The sequence below is a fragment of the Mustela erminea genome, chromosome 1 (genome assembly GCF_009829155.1).
Source record: "Mustela erminea isolate mMusErm1 chromosome 1, mMusErm1.Pri, whole genome shotgun sequence".
NCBI lineage: Eukaryota > Metazoa > Chordata > Mammalia > Carnivora > Mustelidae > Mustela > Mustela erminea.
Genome location: NC_045614.1, coordinates 98,515,863 through 98,529,862, shown reverse-complemented (window position 1 = coordinate 98,529,862; position 14,000 = coordinate 98,515,863). Strand labels below are relative to the sequence as shown.

The 14,000-nt window shown below is 39.3% G+C and overlaps 1 protein-coding gene across 5 annotated transcripts in view; it reads right to left on the bottom strand.

The window, feature by feature from the left end:
* Nucleotides 1–2,948: 2,948 nt before the first annotated feature.
* SLC15A2 (solute carrier family 15 member 2) overlaps nt 2,949–14,000 on the bottom strand; it is a 63,252-nt gene continuing 52,200 nt past the window's right edge. For all 5 annotated transcript variants that reach the window (XM_032334837.1, XM_032334840.1, XM_032334836.1 and 2 more), the window contains 3 exons: nt 5,249–5,395; nt 4,211–4,315; nt 2,949–3,869 (listed from right to left, as the gene is read on the bottom strand). In XM_032334837.1, the coding sequence (XP_032190728.1) occupies nt 3,693–3,869; nt 4,211–4,315; nt 5,249–5,395 (429 nt within the window). In that variant the 3' untranslated portion in view covers nt 2,949–3,692. The remainder of the gene's footprint in view (nt 3,870–4,210; nt 4,316–5,248; nt 5,396–14,000) is intronic.

Here is a 14,000-nt window from a genome sequence, read left to right as displayed (position 1 = left end):
TACAATTTCAACCACATCTTGATATAATTTTTTCTTTAGAATACTGTAACAGTTGCCCCATTATCATTTGGTATTGAATTCTGATGTGGAAAAGACTGAAGATGGTCTGTGGGAAAATTTTTTTTTTTTTTTAAAGATTTTATTTATTTATTTGACAGAGAGAGATCACAAGTAGGTAGAGAGGCAGGCAGAGAGAGAGAGAGGAGGAAACAGGCTCCCTGCTGAGCAGAGAGCCCGATGCGGGACTCGATCCCAGGACCCTGAGATCATGACCTGAGCCGAAGGCAGCGGCTTAACCCACTGAGCCACCCAGGCGCCGGGGAAAATTTTTTCTTCTCTGTAGATCAGTGGCTCTTCATATATGGTCCCAGAAGAATATTTTCTCTTCTCTGTAGATCAGTGGCTCTTAACATATATATAAATATATATTTATATATATAAATACCCATATCATGTTGATGCTAATCAACATGGGTATTTGTTAAAATGCAAATTACCAAACCCCATTTTACGGCTACTGAATAAGGAACTTTGGTATAGAGTCCAGAAATGTTTTAAAAAACCATCCAGCTGTTTCTCATGCCTACTAATGTTTGAGAACTATTTCTTTTTTTCTGCCTAGATACTTTAAGATATCTTACCTTGAAATCAATGACCTACTCCACTAATCCAGGATATTTTAGAATTGAGAGTTCTCTGTCAAAATTTCCTGAATTCCTTTCAGTGTGCATTCTGACTGATCAAGGATACAAAGCAAACAAATTAATCACTTGGCTGCTATGACTGAATGACTATACATCTCAGGTTAGTTTTAATTTATGCCTATTGTCCCAGTGTATTTATAACTAGGGCCTCCTTTCATTTTCAAGACTGTCCTAGTTTGGATGATAGATTATATGGTCATCCTCTTTATGACCAGTGAACCCAGTGGCTTGCAACATATCTATGATCAAATGCGTTATGATCTCTGGGGAAGCTCTGAGAAGAGATTCAGCAGAAAGGCCCATAGTTTTGGAGTAAAAAGCTCTTGGCTTGCTACGGTGGAGACTGAATCCATTTGCCTATGGATCACTGTTGCCCCACATGAATTGAGTGTTTTATCTACCAACCCATAGAATCGGCCATTTCCAGCAATACTTCTTTATCATGTATATTTCGGACTGGGCTTGAGAAATTGTAAATTGGATGAGCTGGTAGCTCTTAATCCTGGTGTGTCTATTCCCATTACGCTGCTATCCTGCTCTCATTCTTGACTTTAGCTACATGCAATGCTCTTGATGGTCACAAAAAAATCTGAGTCTGTTTTGCAAAAGGTTTTGCATGACAGTTGGTGATGACTTCTGCAATGCAGCAGAAGTCAATGCAGTCCCACCAAGTTTGTGACCCTGCAAAAAAAGAAAGGTAACTCCATCCAGTGGGCAGAACCCTAAACATGACATCTCATTGCTCATTTAGTCCACAGGAAATCTGGCCTAAGGAGAAGCTCTATAGTAATACATGACTAGAAAGCTAATGATTTGGCAGCACAGTCAGGGACATGAAAGGAACAATATGAGAATTGTGCCTGGGTGGCTCAGTTGGTTAAGTGTCTGCCTTCTGCTCATGTCATGATCCCAGGGTCCTCCTGGACTTTTCAAGGCATCTGCTTCTCCCTCTGACCCTCCCTCAATGTGTTCTCTCAACCTCTCACTCACTCTCTCTCAAATAAATAAATAAAATCTTTAGAGAATTGATACCAACTTGGTCTGGAGAAAAAGGTATGCAAAGGGATCTCTCAGAATGAATTCAGAGGATTAGAATGTTTGTGTCCTATATAAATGCCCACCAAAGGGCCTTTACTCCATAGATTTTCTTTGCCTAGGTAAACATGATGAACTCCCTATTTCAGCACTAGGGATCCTATAATCAATTATTTAATTCCAAATATTCCTGTGAATTGAACCATTATGACTGTCCCACCAGCTCTTCTGTCTACTAAAGTAACCAGTCCAAGTTGTTCTTCTGATAATTTGGCGCTGCTTACTAGTCTCTGCCACCCCGAGATATCATATTCCTTATTGAAATCATAGAACCCATTTCAATATCAGTATTTGCCACCTTTGTCTCTGACCTACAGAAGCCAGCCACTATGGTGCTTTTCAGATATCTTGGTACTCTCTTCATTAATGCATTTCTCAATGTTATTGTGACTGGCATGTCCTTAGGGCTGGGATGGCTGAGTTGGTAGTACATGAGAGATCCACTCTAACATACTTATCTCCCTAAATCTTTTTTTTTTTTCTTTTAAAGATTCATTCATTTACCTGAGAGGGAGAGAGAGAGAGAGAGAGAACATGTGAGTGAGAAGGGGAGAAGGGGCCAATGAAGGAGAGAATCTCCAGCAGACTCCTCACTGCCAGGGAGCCTGAGGTGAGCTCCATCCCATGACTCTGAGACCATGACCTAAGCTGAAACCAACTGACAGAGCCACCCAGGAACCCCACTCTCTAAATCTTTTTATTCCTTCTTCTATAGAGGATTTCTGGCATTTCAACTGAGCATAAGCCAGGAATGAATCCAGTTTTCTGCCTACCAAAAACAAAAAGAGAAAATAAAACTAATATTACACTTTATGTTAACTAACTGGAAGTAAAATAAAAACTTGGAAAAAGAAATTAAATTTATGGTAAAAGTAAAACAGAAAAACTTATCAAAAACAGACCAACTACTTTGAGGCTAAAGAGGATAATAATTAAAAAAGGAAGTTGGATTCATAAAAATATTGTTATTAAACATCTATTATAATAAACAAGAAATGATGTAATAATAAGAAAAAGCTGACCCCAAAACACTGAAAATGCATGGTTGGAGAATTATAATTAGTACCCATATAACTGTCCTTAGAAAGACATAATCCAGCTGAAACATTGTAGTCGCTATGAAAAATGTACACTAAAGAAGACTCAACAGAATTTCTACAATTTATACATGTTCTTGTTTTCCAGAACTATGCTTACCACATTTAATTTGGTTTCCAAAAATCTATTAGTATGAAGAAAGGGGGGTTTGGGTTAGTAGATAAAATACTGTAATTATCAGAAAGATGTTATTTCTTCTGTGTATTAATAAAATGTCATTTGTTTCCTACCACCTGGACTGAAAAATTTACTATGGTCTTATCAAACCTGGATAGCTGAGAGGTCAGGCCCTATACCAGATTGCACCATAAATACCAATTCTTGAGGTCCTAGTGAATAGTACAATTATGTTGCTTATGAAGAAACCTGAAATACATTTCTGTTATTCTGCAATTTTACCCCTGAATCAATCCCTAAAAATGTGGAGTCATTGGTTCTAAATGGCAAGTAAAGTGATTCCCATATAACTCTACATAATCCCAGAAACTAATTCAGTTACACATTTGTGCTTTTAATGGCCATTTAGAGATGCTAGGCCTTCTTCAGGAATACTACACAATGTTTACAGAGTTTAGTAACTGATGGGAAGATATAGAGTCTCGGGGGACTTGCTCTTTAATGTACTGGAATATCCAGTCCTAAAACTGCCTCTATCATGAGAGAAAAGTGGAGGACCTCTGCTCAGATAGGATGCTACTTCCCTTCCCTAACAAGTAGGAGAAAAAAATGCCTTAGGATGGGTGATAACCAAGACCAAATCCCAGAAATGGGGTCTGGGAAGAGTCCAGGGAGCCATTAGAGCTTTGTCTTCTTGGTCTCCAGGTTGATCATATTCCCTTGGGTATAGGGAATCTGCTTATCTGCTGGCTCCTGTAAATCCTCTGGCTTTATAGGAACATAATTGTAGCCCATGATGGAGAAGATCAGGCAGACCACCAGCAGGAGACAGGAAAACAAAATGAATTCAGCCCACTGCAGGAAGAAATAAATATAAGAGAAGAATATGAAGAAACTTTAAACGGATCTTCATAGGATGAGGACTATGCAACAAACTGACTCAGGGTTACCAATGTAGGCAGGGGTTTGTTAAAAGAAGAATGGATTCGCTGGCCTCTCCTCATATGGTCTATGGCAGCCATTATTGCCACTCTTACATGTCCATTCTCCTGGCAAAGTCTGTTTATATCTTAACCATCTTACACGTAGCACTGAGTGAAGAATGTGGGAGGCAAAGGGATGGAGGAAGAGGGAGGAAAGGAACTTGGAGGGAAAATCTTGGGTAAACACAAACTCCTGCTTCATCAGATCCATACCTGTACCAGGCCACTGAACTGTGCCACAACAAGCACGATGATATTCCCAACTGCGACTGTCAACAACCAGGCTGCCTGGAGTACAGATTTCATACTAGTGGGAGCCTAAAGAGGACACAGGTTTGTGAGTAAACAAACTCCCCAAAACCACTCAAGCATCTATCCAGAAAACTTTTCCCACTAAAGTTTCTAAATTTGAACTCCTCCTCCTCCAGCTTTAGCTATCATGTTGATTTAAGGGGTGATAATAATGTGAACAGTAATAAGAAGATGGAGCTCTTAATTGAATACTTCAATTCATTATTTCATATAATCTTCATTATACACTAAGAGATAAATTCTATCAGTATTCTTACTTTACACAAAAAGAAAAATAGCATTAGAGAGATAATTAACTTGCTCAAGCTTTACACAATAATTAGTACAATAAAAATTTGAACATGGGCAATTTGACTCCGCAGTCCTTATTCTTTTTTTTTTTTTACATTTTTTTTAAATTTTTTTTTTTTAATTTCTTTTCAGCATAACAGTATTCATTTTTTTTTGCACCACACCCAGTGCTCCATGCAATACGTGCCCTCCCTAATACCCATCACCTGGTTCCCCCAACCTCCCACCCCCCCGCCCCTTCAAAACCCTTGGATTGTTTTTCAGAGTCCATAGTCTCTCATGGTTCACCTCCCCTTCCAATTTCCCTCAACTCCCTTCTCCTCTCCATCTCCCCTTGTCCTCCATGCTATTTGTTATGCTCCACAAATAAGTGAAACCATATGATAATTGATAATTGACTCTCTCAGCAGCCCTTATTCTTAAAGTACCCTTTCCTAGATCCCAAACAGCATCAGTTACTATGCTGCACTGCTATGATCCTGGGAGTCAAGATGACTCCCTCTTCAGGGTCATATATAAGAAATCTAAGGCCAAAAAAATATAGAGGTCTTGGCCAGGATCATATACTTTTTAAAGCAGTATTATGATTAAAATTCATCCTTCTCCAAGCAATATATCTGCCTCCACTTTTCACTTGCAAAAACCAACCTGAGAATAGGAAAACTCAAGTCCTGTGACAGAGAACATGACCTCCCCAGCTGTAACCAGGGCATACTGTGGTAGCTGCCATGCAATGGAGAGTTTGGTGGTAGGCACGTCTTCCATCTTCCAGGCCTGAGGATCCTGACTGGTGCGCTTAGTGAGGAAAAGAAGAAAGGGGTTCATCAGCAGTCTCAAGTAAATATTTCTGATCTAAAGCATTCTATGATCTTATACCCATCCCTTTGTATTTTCATCCTTTAAGAGACTCAGCAAATCCTATAAATTTCAGTTTTTTAAAATTCCTTTTGGTAACACAGCGCTCACTTATCTGGGTTTAGTCAGTCAGATAGCATTATTGACAGAGTCCCTAAATGGCAGAATATTTTGATATTGGTGTTTGGATTTCCACCTTTTGACCTATAGGTACTCTGATCCTGGCCAACATTTTAAATATAAAATGGCATCTGAATTATACAAACACAATGAATTTTCAGAAAGCACATTCTTTTTTTTTTTTTTTTTAAGATTTCTTTTCTTTTATTTATTTGACCGAAAGGAACACAGTGAGAGAGGGAGTACAAGCAGGGGGAGTGGGAGAGGGAGAAGCAGGCTTCCTGCTGAGCAGGGAGCCCAATGTGGGGCTGGATTCCAGGATCTGAGCTGAAGGCAGATGCTTCACAACTGAGCTACCCAGGCACCACCAGAAAGCTTTTTCTTGAGAAAAGTTTAATTCCTTGTCTAGTTTTCTATGTTAAGTACAAAGTGTTTTTAACATTTTCCATTATTTTACTAAAATTACTTTTATCAAAATCAATTATTTTCTTGGTAAACATTACATTAAAGATTTTGTTGATCAATTTTGAGAAATCTGTATCAAATACTGTCTGCTATTTTAAATTCTATTTACTGGCCATCATTTCTGAACTCAAATCTTACACATTTAAATTATGTCAAAAAGGCAGTTTTTTTGTAGAATTTTAGTCAAAAAGAACTCTTTCAGGGTCAATATTTTTGTTACTAATCTTACCAAATATACATGACTATTTAATCTTTATTTCTTTGTCTAGAAGTACTTTTACTATGCAGGTTTCTAGTTATGGTTAGTTTTATTTTATATAGGTTATGTCTACTAATATTTGTTATGAACTGGATAAAAATTCTAAAATTGTATGTATTTCTTAAAGTGAAACCATTATTAGGTAGTGGGTGTAATATCTAAAATATAATATGATTAAAACGGCAGTTAAAACATCAAGATCAAAAGTCTTGAAATCAGAAGTCTATAGTATCCAAATGTCCTTGATTCTCTGTGTCATAGGGCCATTGGGTTCAAAATAGTTGATTTATCAGTTGATATTGTGAACAATACACAGGCATATGTTTGCATTTTCTTAGGCTAAGGGAAGACCATGACCCGAGCTTCTAAATCAAGATCACATACTCAAATAGCCATAGGCATATAATTAAGTAAATGAAGCAGGCTGAGTGGGAATGATGGGAGCTGTGGTGAAGTGGATAGCACAAGCCCCATCTAAAGTGTAAAGTCAGTACAGCCCCAGCCAACTCACATGGTAATACTTGTTATTAAATCTTCTGATTTTGTTTTTAAGAAAAGTTAAGAATCTAGATTCTTAGGTGATATCTCCTGAATTTTAAGTATTGTCAATTACTAATGATTATCATTACTTTTGTCAGTAGTGTGCAGGCCGAACAAAACAGGACTATGGAAAAAACTGGGCCCCCGGGATCCAAGTTATGATCTCTACTCCAAATGATTATTAGATCCAGGCATTCAGAAACAATATATAAGACTTCAATCTTGAGTAGCACACAAAAGACAGAACAAATGATTAGTGGGATAACACCAGAAATTCAAGTGTTATGGGTTGCATTGTGTCCCCTTAAAACTCATATGTTGAGACAAGATGGCGGGGAAGTAGGAGGAGGCGCCCTTTCAATCTGTACCCTAAAGTGAGCTGATTACCTTCCAAAGAACTCTGATCACCCAAGAAATCAGCCTGAGATCAGAATTATACACGTCTGGATCTCTACCGGAGCAGAAGACGCCAGTGAGCAGGTAAAGTGGAGTGGGAAAGTTGGACTGATATCGGAAGATAAACAAAAGGGGGAGGGAGCCACCAGAGGCAACCCATTGGAAAGTAATATCCCAATACGAGAGTGCCCTGCATCTGGGGACCAGCATTAACTTGGGAGTCTGGTAGGAAGCACTCAAAAAGAGCAAAGGATCACCGGGGGTAAATTGTGGGAATCGGGGTGTTAGGGACAGGGGTTTAAGTCCCCAGACCCAGGACAGCCACCCCTGGCACAGAGCCAGAGAGAGTGCGGCGGAGAAACCAGGTCTTGGTCTCTGAGCCACCAGCACGCCTGAGAGCACATGGGGCCCGGCTCCCATGAGGGGCTGGGAGCCTCGCCAGTCAACAGCAGCACAGCCTTTCTGTAGTCCCCATGCGAGTGCCCTGCCCTGCCATCAGAGTCCGAATCATGCCCCACGCCCTCCCCTGAGAGAGGTGTGCACAGGTGCCAGTCCGGTGCTCTCAGACCCGGAAAGACCAGGCACTCCCAGCCCAGGCCAGCAGGAAAATCTCAGTGTGCAATCACTGCTTGGAACCTCTCTGGCAGTCTGGAGCTGCCCAGACCTCTGCCGTGGTTTTGGGTACAAGCAAAAAATCCTGAGTCCTGCTCCGCCAGCGGCCAAGGGGGGATTTATTTGGGCTCTGCAGCCAGACTGAGGATTCTCTCTGAGAGGGAGGTCAGGGTGCAGTTAGATTTCCTCTAAACCTACAAAAACCATCAAAAGCAGTCAAGGCGAGAGAGAAAAACAAAAGTGAACAAACATAAAAACCTCCAGAGAACAAAAGCCTGAAAAAACCGGTTTCCTCAGAGCCCATCCCCTTGAGGGGGGTGGGAGGACTTAACTAAGAGAACATCATTGACTAAAAACCCACGTGGCAGTCCCCTCCCCCAGAAAACCAACCAGGAAAAGGGGAAAAAAAAAAAAAAGACCACAAGAGAGCAACCACGACTACTTCATAGGACAACTTTTATTTTTAATTCGTTCCCACTATTCTGGCTCATTTTTTTCTATATAGATAATTTTTTAAACCTATTTACCATCACAGTGAGATGTCCAGTACATCAAATTCCATAATAACCTTCTAACCTGAACTTTTTGATACATACACCTGTGTTTTCCTTTTGCATTTCTATTTTTTAAATTTCTTTTTTTTTTTAATTTTAGTTTAGTTTAGTCTAGTTTATTCCTTTTTTTATTTTTACTTTCTAATATTCATATAGAGTTAAACTTCAAGGTAATCCCCTTTCCCCAATCAATGCTACCCCTATAGGTAAACCAGTTTTAATCCCTCTTTATCTTATGAAAGTTGAGTCCTTTAACAAACATATCAAGATACATCCAGGATGAATCAAAACAACCTTCCTCGCCCACACTGAGAATTTATAACCACCCTCCCATCTTTTTCTTCCACCAGCATTTCTGTGTTTTTGTGTTTGTCCTGATAGTATATAAATCTTACACTTGGGGTTCTTTTTGACGAGGTTCTTCCTTTATTTGCTTATATATATATATTTTTTTTTCTCTTGTCATATACTTTTATCAGTCTTTTTGTTTGTCTGTTTTTGTTTACATACTTCATAAATCTTACCTTGGGGCCCATTTGGGCTGAACCTTCTCTTTTATCTTCCCTTTTTTTCCTGTCTCTGTCTCTTTTTTTCTTTTCCTTTTCTTTTTTCTCTCATTTGGGTGGGGAATCCTGATTGCTCAGAAGCGTTCCAGGGTGCACCTTGACTGCACCACGGTCAATACATCCAGCTACATCCGTTCAGCCATCTCTCACCAAAATGACTAGGAGGAGGAATGTCCAACAGAAGAAAAATACAGAGGAAAGCCCACTTTCTGTAACAGAGCTAATGGCTATCAACATTGACAATATGTCGGAAAGAGAATTCAGGCTAACAATTATCCAGGCAATAGCTAGTTGGAGAAAGCCATGGATGACCAAACGGAACTGATTAGGGTCAAACTGAAATTGACAAGAGATCATGTTTTCAATGTTAGGGAAGAGCTGAAAGCTACCAGGGATGAGCTTCACAATGATCTCAATGAGTTCCAATCTAATCTAAACTCTCTCAAAGCTAGGGTAACTGAGACAGAAGATAGAATTAGTGATCTGGAGGACAAACAGATAGAAAGAACGGATCAGGAGGAAGCTTGGAACAAACAGCTTAGAAGCCACGAAAACAGAATCAGGAAAATAAATGATGCCATGAAACGTTCCAATGTCAGAATTATTGGAATCCCTGAAGGGGAGGAGAAAGAAAGAAGTCTAGAAGATATGGTGGAACAAGTTCTTCATGAAAATTTTCCCAATCTCGCAAATGGAACCAGCATTCATGTATTAGAGGCCGAACGGTCTCCACCCAAGATTATAGATTCCAGAAAAAACATCAAAGCACCTGATAGTCAAATTGAGGAATCATAATTGTAGATATAATCTCTTGAAAGCCGCTAGGACAAAAAGGCTCCTTACTTACAGAGGAAAGCCCATCAGAATAATGTCAGACCTGTCCACAGAGACCTGGCAAGCCAGAAAGGGCTGGCAAGATATATTCAGGGCACTAAATGAGAAGAACATGCAGCCAAGAATACTTTATCCAGCAAGACTGACATTCAAAATGGATGGAGAGGTAAAGAGTTTCCAAGACCGACAAGGCTTAAAAGACTATGCAACCACCAAGCTGACACTGCAGGAAATATTAAGGGGGGTTCTATAAAAGAGGAAAAATCCTAAGAATAGCATTGAACAGAAATATAGAGACAATCTACAGAAAGAAAGAGTTCAAAGGTAACACAATGTCAATAAAAACGTATCTATCAATAATCACTCTCAATGTGAATGGCCTAAATGTGCCCATAAAATGGCACAGGGTTGCAGATTGGATAAAACAACAGGACCTATCCATATGTTGTCTACAAGAAACCCATTTTGAACCTAAAGATACACCCAGACTGAAAGTGAAAGGATGGAGAAGCATCTTTCATGCCAATGCGCCTCAAAAGAAGGCCAGGGTAGTGATTCTCATATCAGATAAATTAGATTTTAAACTAAAGACTGTAGTCAGAGATACAGAAGGACACTACATCATTCTTAAAGAGACTATCCACCAAGATGATCTAACAATTGTAAATATCTATGTCCCTAATATGGGAGCAGCCAATTATATAAGAAAACTGTTAATCAAGATAAAGAGTCATATTGATATGAATACACTAATAGTAGGAGATCTTAACATGCCTCTCTCAGAAATAGACAGATCATCGAAGCAGAAAATCAATAAAGAAACAAGAGCATTGAATGACACATTGGACCAGATAGACCTCACAAATATATACAGAACATTCCACCCTAAAACAACAGACTACTCATTCTTCTCAAGTGCACATAGAACCTTCTCAAGAATAGACCACATAGTGGGTCATAAATCAGGACTCAACCGATACCAAAAGACTGAGATTATTCCCTGCACATTCTCAGATCACAATGCTTTGAAACTGGAGCTCAATCACAAGGAAAAGTTCGGAAGGAACTCAAACACCTGGAAGCTAAAGACCACCTTAATTAAGAATGCTTGGATCAACCAGTAGATCAAAGAAGAACTGAACAATTCATGGAAACCAATGAGAATGAAGACACTTTGGTCCATAACCTATGGGATACAGCAAAGGCGGTCCTAAGGAGGAAATGCATAGCCATCCAAGCCTCCCTCAAAAAAATTGAAAAATCCAGAATACACCAGCTGTCTCTACATCTCAAAGAACTGGAGAATCAACAACAAATCAAACCAACTCCATACATAAGAAGAGAAATAATCAAGATTAGAGCTGAGATCAATGAGGTAGAAACCAGAGATACAGTAGAATGTATCAATGAAACTAGAAGCTGGTTTTTTGAAAGAATCGTAAGATCGATAAACCATTGGCCACACTAATCCAAAAGAAAAGAGAGAAAGCCCAAATTCATAGAATTATGAATGAAAAGGGAGAGATCAAAACTAACACCAAGGAAGTAGAAACAATCATCAGAAGTTATTATCAACAGTTATATACCAATAAGCTAAGCAACCAAATGAAATGGATACATTCCTGGAAAACTATAAACTCCCAAAATTGAACCAGGAAGAAACTGACAACCTGAACAGACCAATAACTAGTAACGAGATTGAAGCAGTGATCAAAAACCTCCCAAAAAACAAGAGCCCAGGACCTGATAGATTCCCCGGGGAATTCTACCAAACTTTCAAAGAAGAAATAACACCTATTCTCCTGAAGCTGTTTCAAAAAATTGAAGCAGAAGGAAAATTTCCAGACTCTTTCTATGAAGTCAGCATTACCTTGATCCCCAAACCAGGCAAAGACCCTACCAAAAAGGAGAATTGCAGACCAATATCCCTGATGAATATGGATGCTAAGATTCTCAACAAGATCCTAGCAAACAGGATCCAACAGCACATTAAAAAGATTATCCACCATGACCAGGTGGGATTCATTCCTGGGCTACAAGGATGGTTCAACATTCGCAAATCAATCAGTGTGATAGAACAAATCAATAAGAAAATAGAGAAGAACCACATGGTCCCTCAACTGAAGCAGAAAAAGCATTTGACAAAATCCAGCATCCATTCCTGATTAAAATGCTTCAAAGTATAGGGATAGAGGGAACATTCCTGAACTTCATAAAATCTATCTATGAAAGACCCACAGCAAATATCATCCTCAATGGGAAAAAGCTTGCAGCCTTTCTGTTGAGATCAGGAACACGACAAGGATGCCCACTCTCACCACTCTTGTTCAACATGGTATTAGAAGTCCTAGCAACAGCAATCAGACAACAAAGAGAAATAAAATGTATCCAAATTGGCAGTGAAGAAGTCAAACTCTCTCTCTTCGCAGATGACATGATTCTTTATATGGAAAACCCAAAAGACTCCATCCCCAAACTACTATAACTCATACAACAATTCAGCAACGTGGCAGGATACAAAGTCAATTTACAGAAATCTTATACACTAATAATGAAAATACAGAAAGGGAAATTAGAGAATCGATTCTATTTACTATAGCACGAAGAACCATAAGATACCTGGGAATAAACCTAACCAAAGAAGTAAAGGATCTGTACTCAAACTACAGAACACTCATCAAAGAAACTGAAGAAGACACCAAAAGATGGAAGACCATTCCATGCTCTTGGATCGGAAGAATAAACATTGTTAAAATGTCTATACTGCCTAGAGCAATCTATACTTTTAATGCCATTCTGATCAAAATTCCACCCGTATTCTTCAAAGAGCTGGAGCAAATAATCCCAAAAATCTCTATGAAATCAGAAGAGACCCCAAATCGCTAAGGAAATGTTGAAAAACAAAAATAAAACTGGGGGCATCACGTTACCTGATTTCAAGCTTTACTACAAAGCTGTGATCACTAAGACAGCATGGCACTGGCATAAAAACAGACACATAGACCAGTGGAACAGAGTAGAGAGCCCAGACATGGACCCTCAACTCTATGGTCAAATAATCTTTGACAAAACAGGAAAAAATATGTAGTGGAAAAAAGACAGTTTCTTCATTAAATGATGCTGGGAAAACTGGACAGCTATATGTAGAAGAATGAAACTCGAACATTCTCTTACACTGTACACAAAGATAAACTCGAAATGGATAAAAGACCTCAACGTGAGACAGGAATCCATCAGTACCCTAGAGGAGAACATAGGTGGTAACCTCTTCGATATCAGCCACAGCAACTTCTTTCAAGATATGTCTCCGAAGGCAAAGGAAACAAAAGCAAAGATGAACTTTTGGGACTTCATCAAGATCAAAAGCTTCTGCACAGCAAAGGAAATAGTCAACAAAACAAAGAGGCAACCCATGGAATGGGAGAAGATATTTGCAAATGACAGTACAGACAAAAGATTGATATCCAGGATCTATAAAGAACTCCTCAAACTCAACACACACAAAACAGACAATCATAGAAAAAAAATGGGCAGAAGATAAGAACAGACACTTCTACAACGAAGACATACAAATGACTAGCAGACACATGAAAAAATGGTCATCATCACTAGCTATCAGGGAGATTCAAATTAAAACCACATTGAGATACCACCTTACACCAGTTAGAATGGCCAGAATTAACAGGAGAGGAAACAACATATGTTGGAGAGGATGTGGAGAAAGGGGAACCCTCCTACACTGTTGGTGGGAATGTAGGTTGGTGCAGCCACTTTGGAGAACAGTGTGGAGATTCCTTAAGAAATTAAAAATAGAGCTTCCCTATGACCTTCAATTGCACTACTGGGTATTTACCCCAAAGATACAGATGCGGTGAAAAGAAGGGCCATCTGTACCCCAATGTTTATAGCAGCAATGGCCACGGTCACCAAACTGGAAAAAACCAAGATGCCCTTCAACGGACGAATGGATAAGGAAGATGTGGTCCATATACACTATGAAGTATTATGCCTCCATCTTTTGTAGCAACATGGACGGGACTGGAAGAGATCATGCTGAGTGAAATAAGTCAAGCAGAGAGAGTCAATTATCATATGGTTTCACTTATTTGTGGAGCGTAACAAATAGGATGGAGGACAAGGGGAGATGGAGAGGAGAAGGGAGTTGAGGGAAATTGGAGGAGGAGATGAAGCATGAGAGA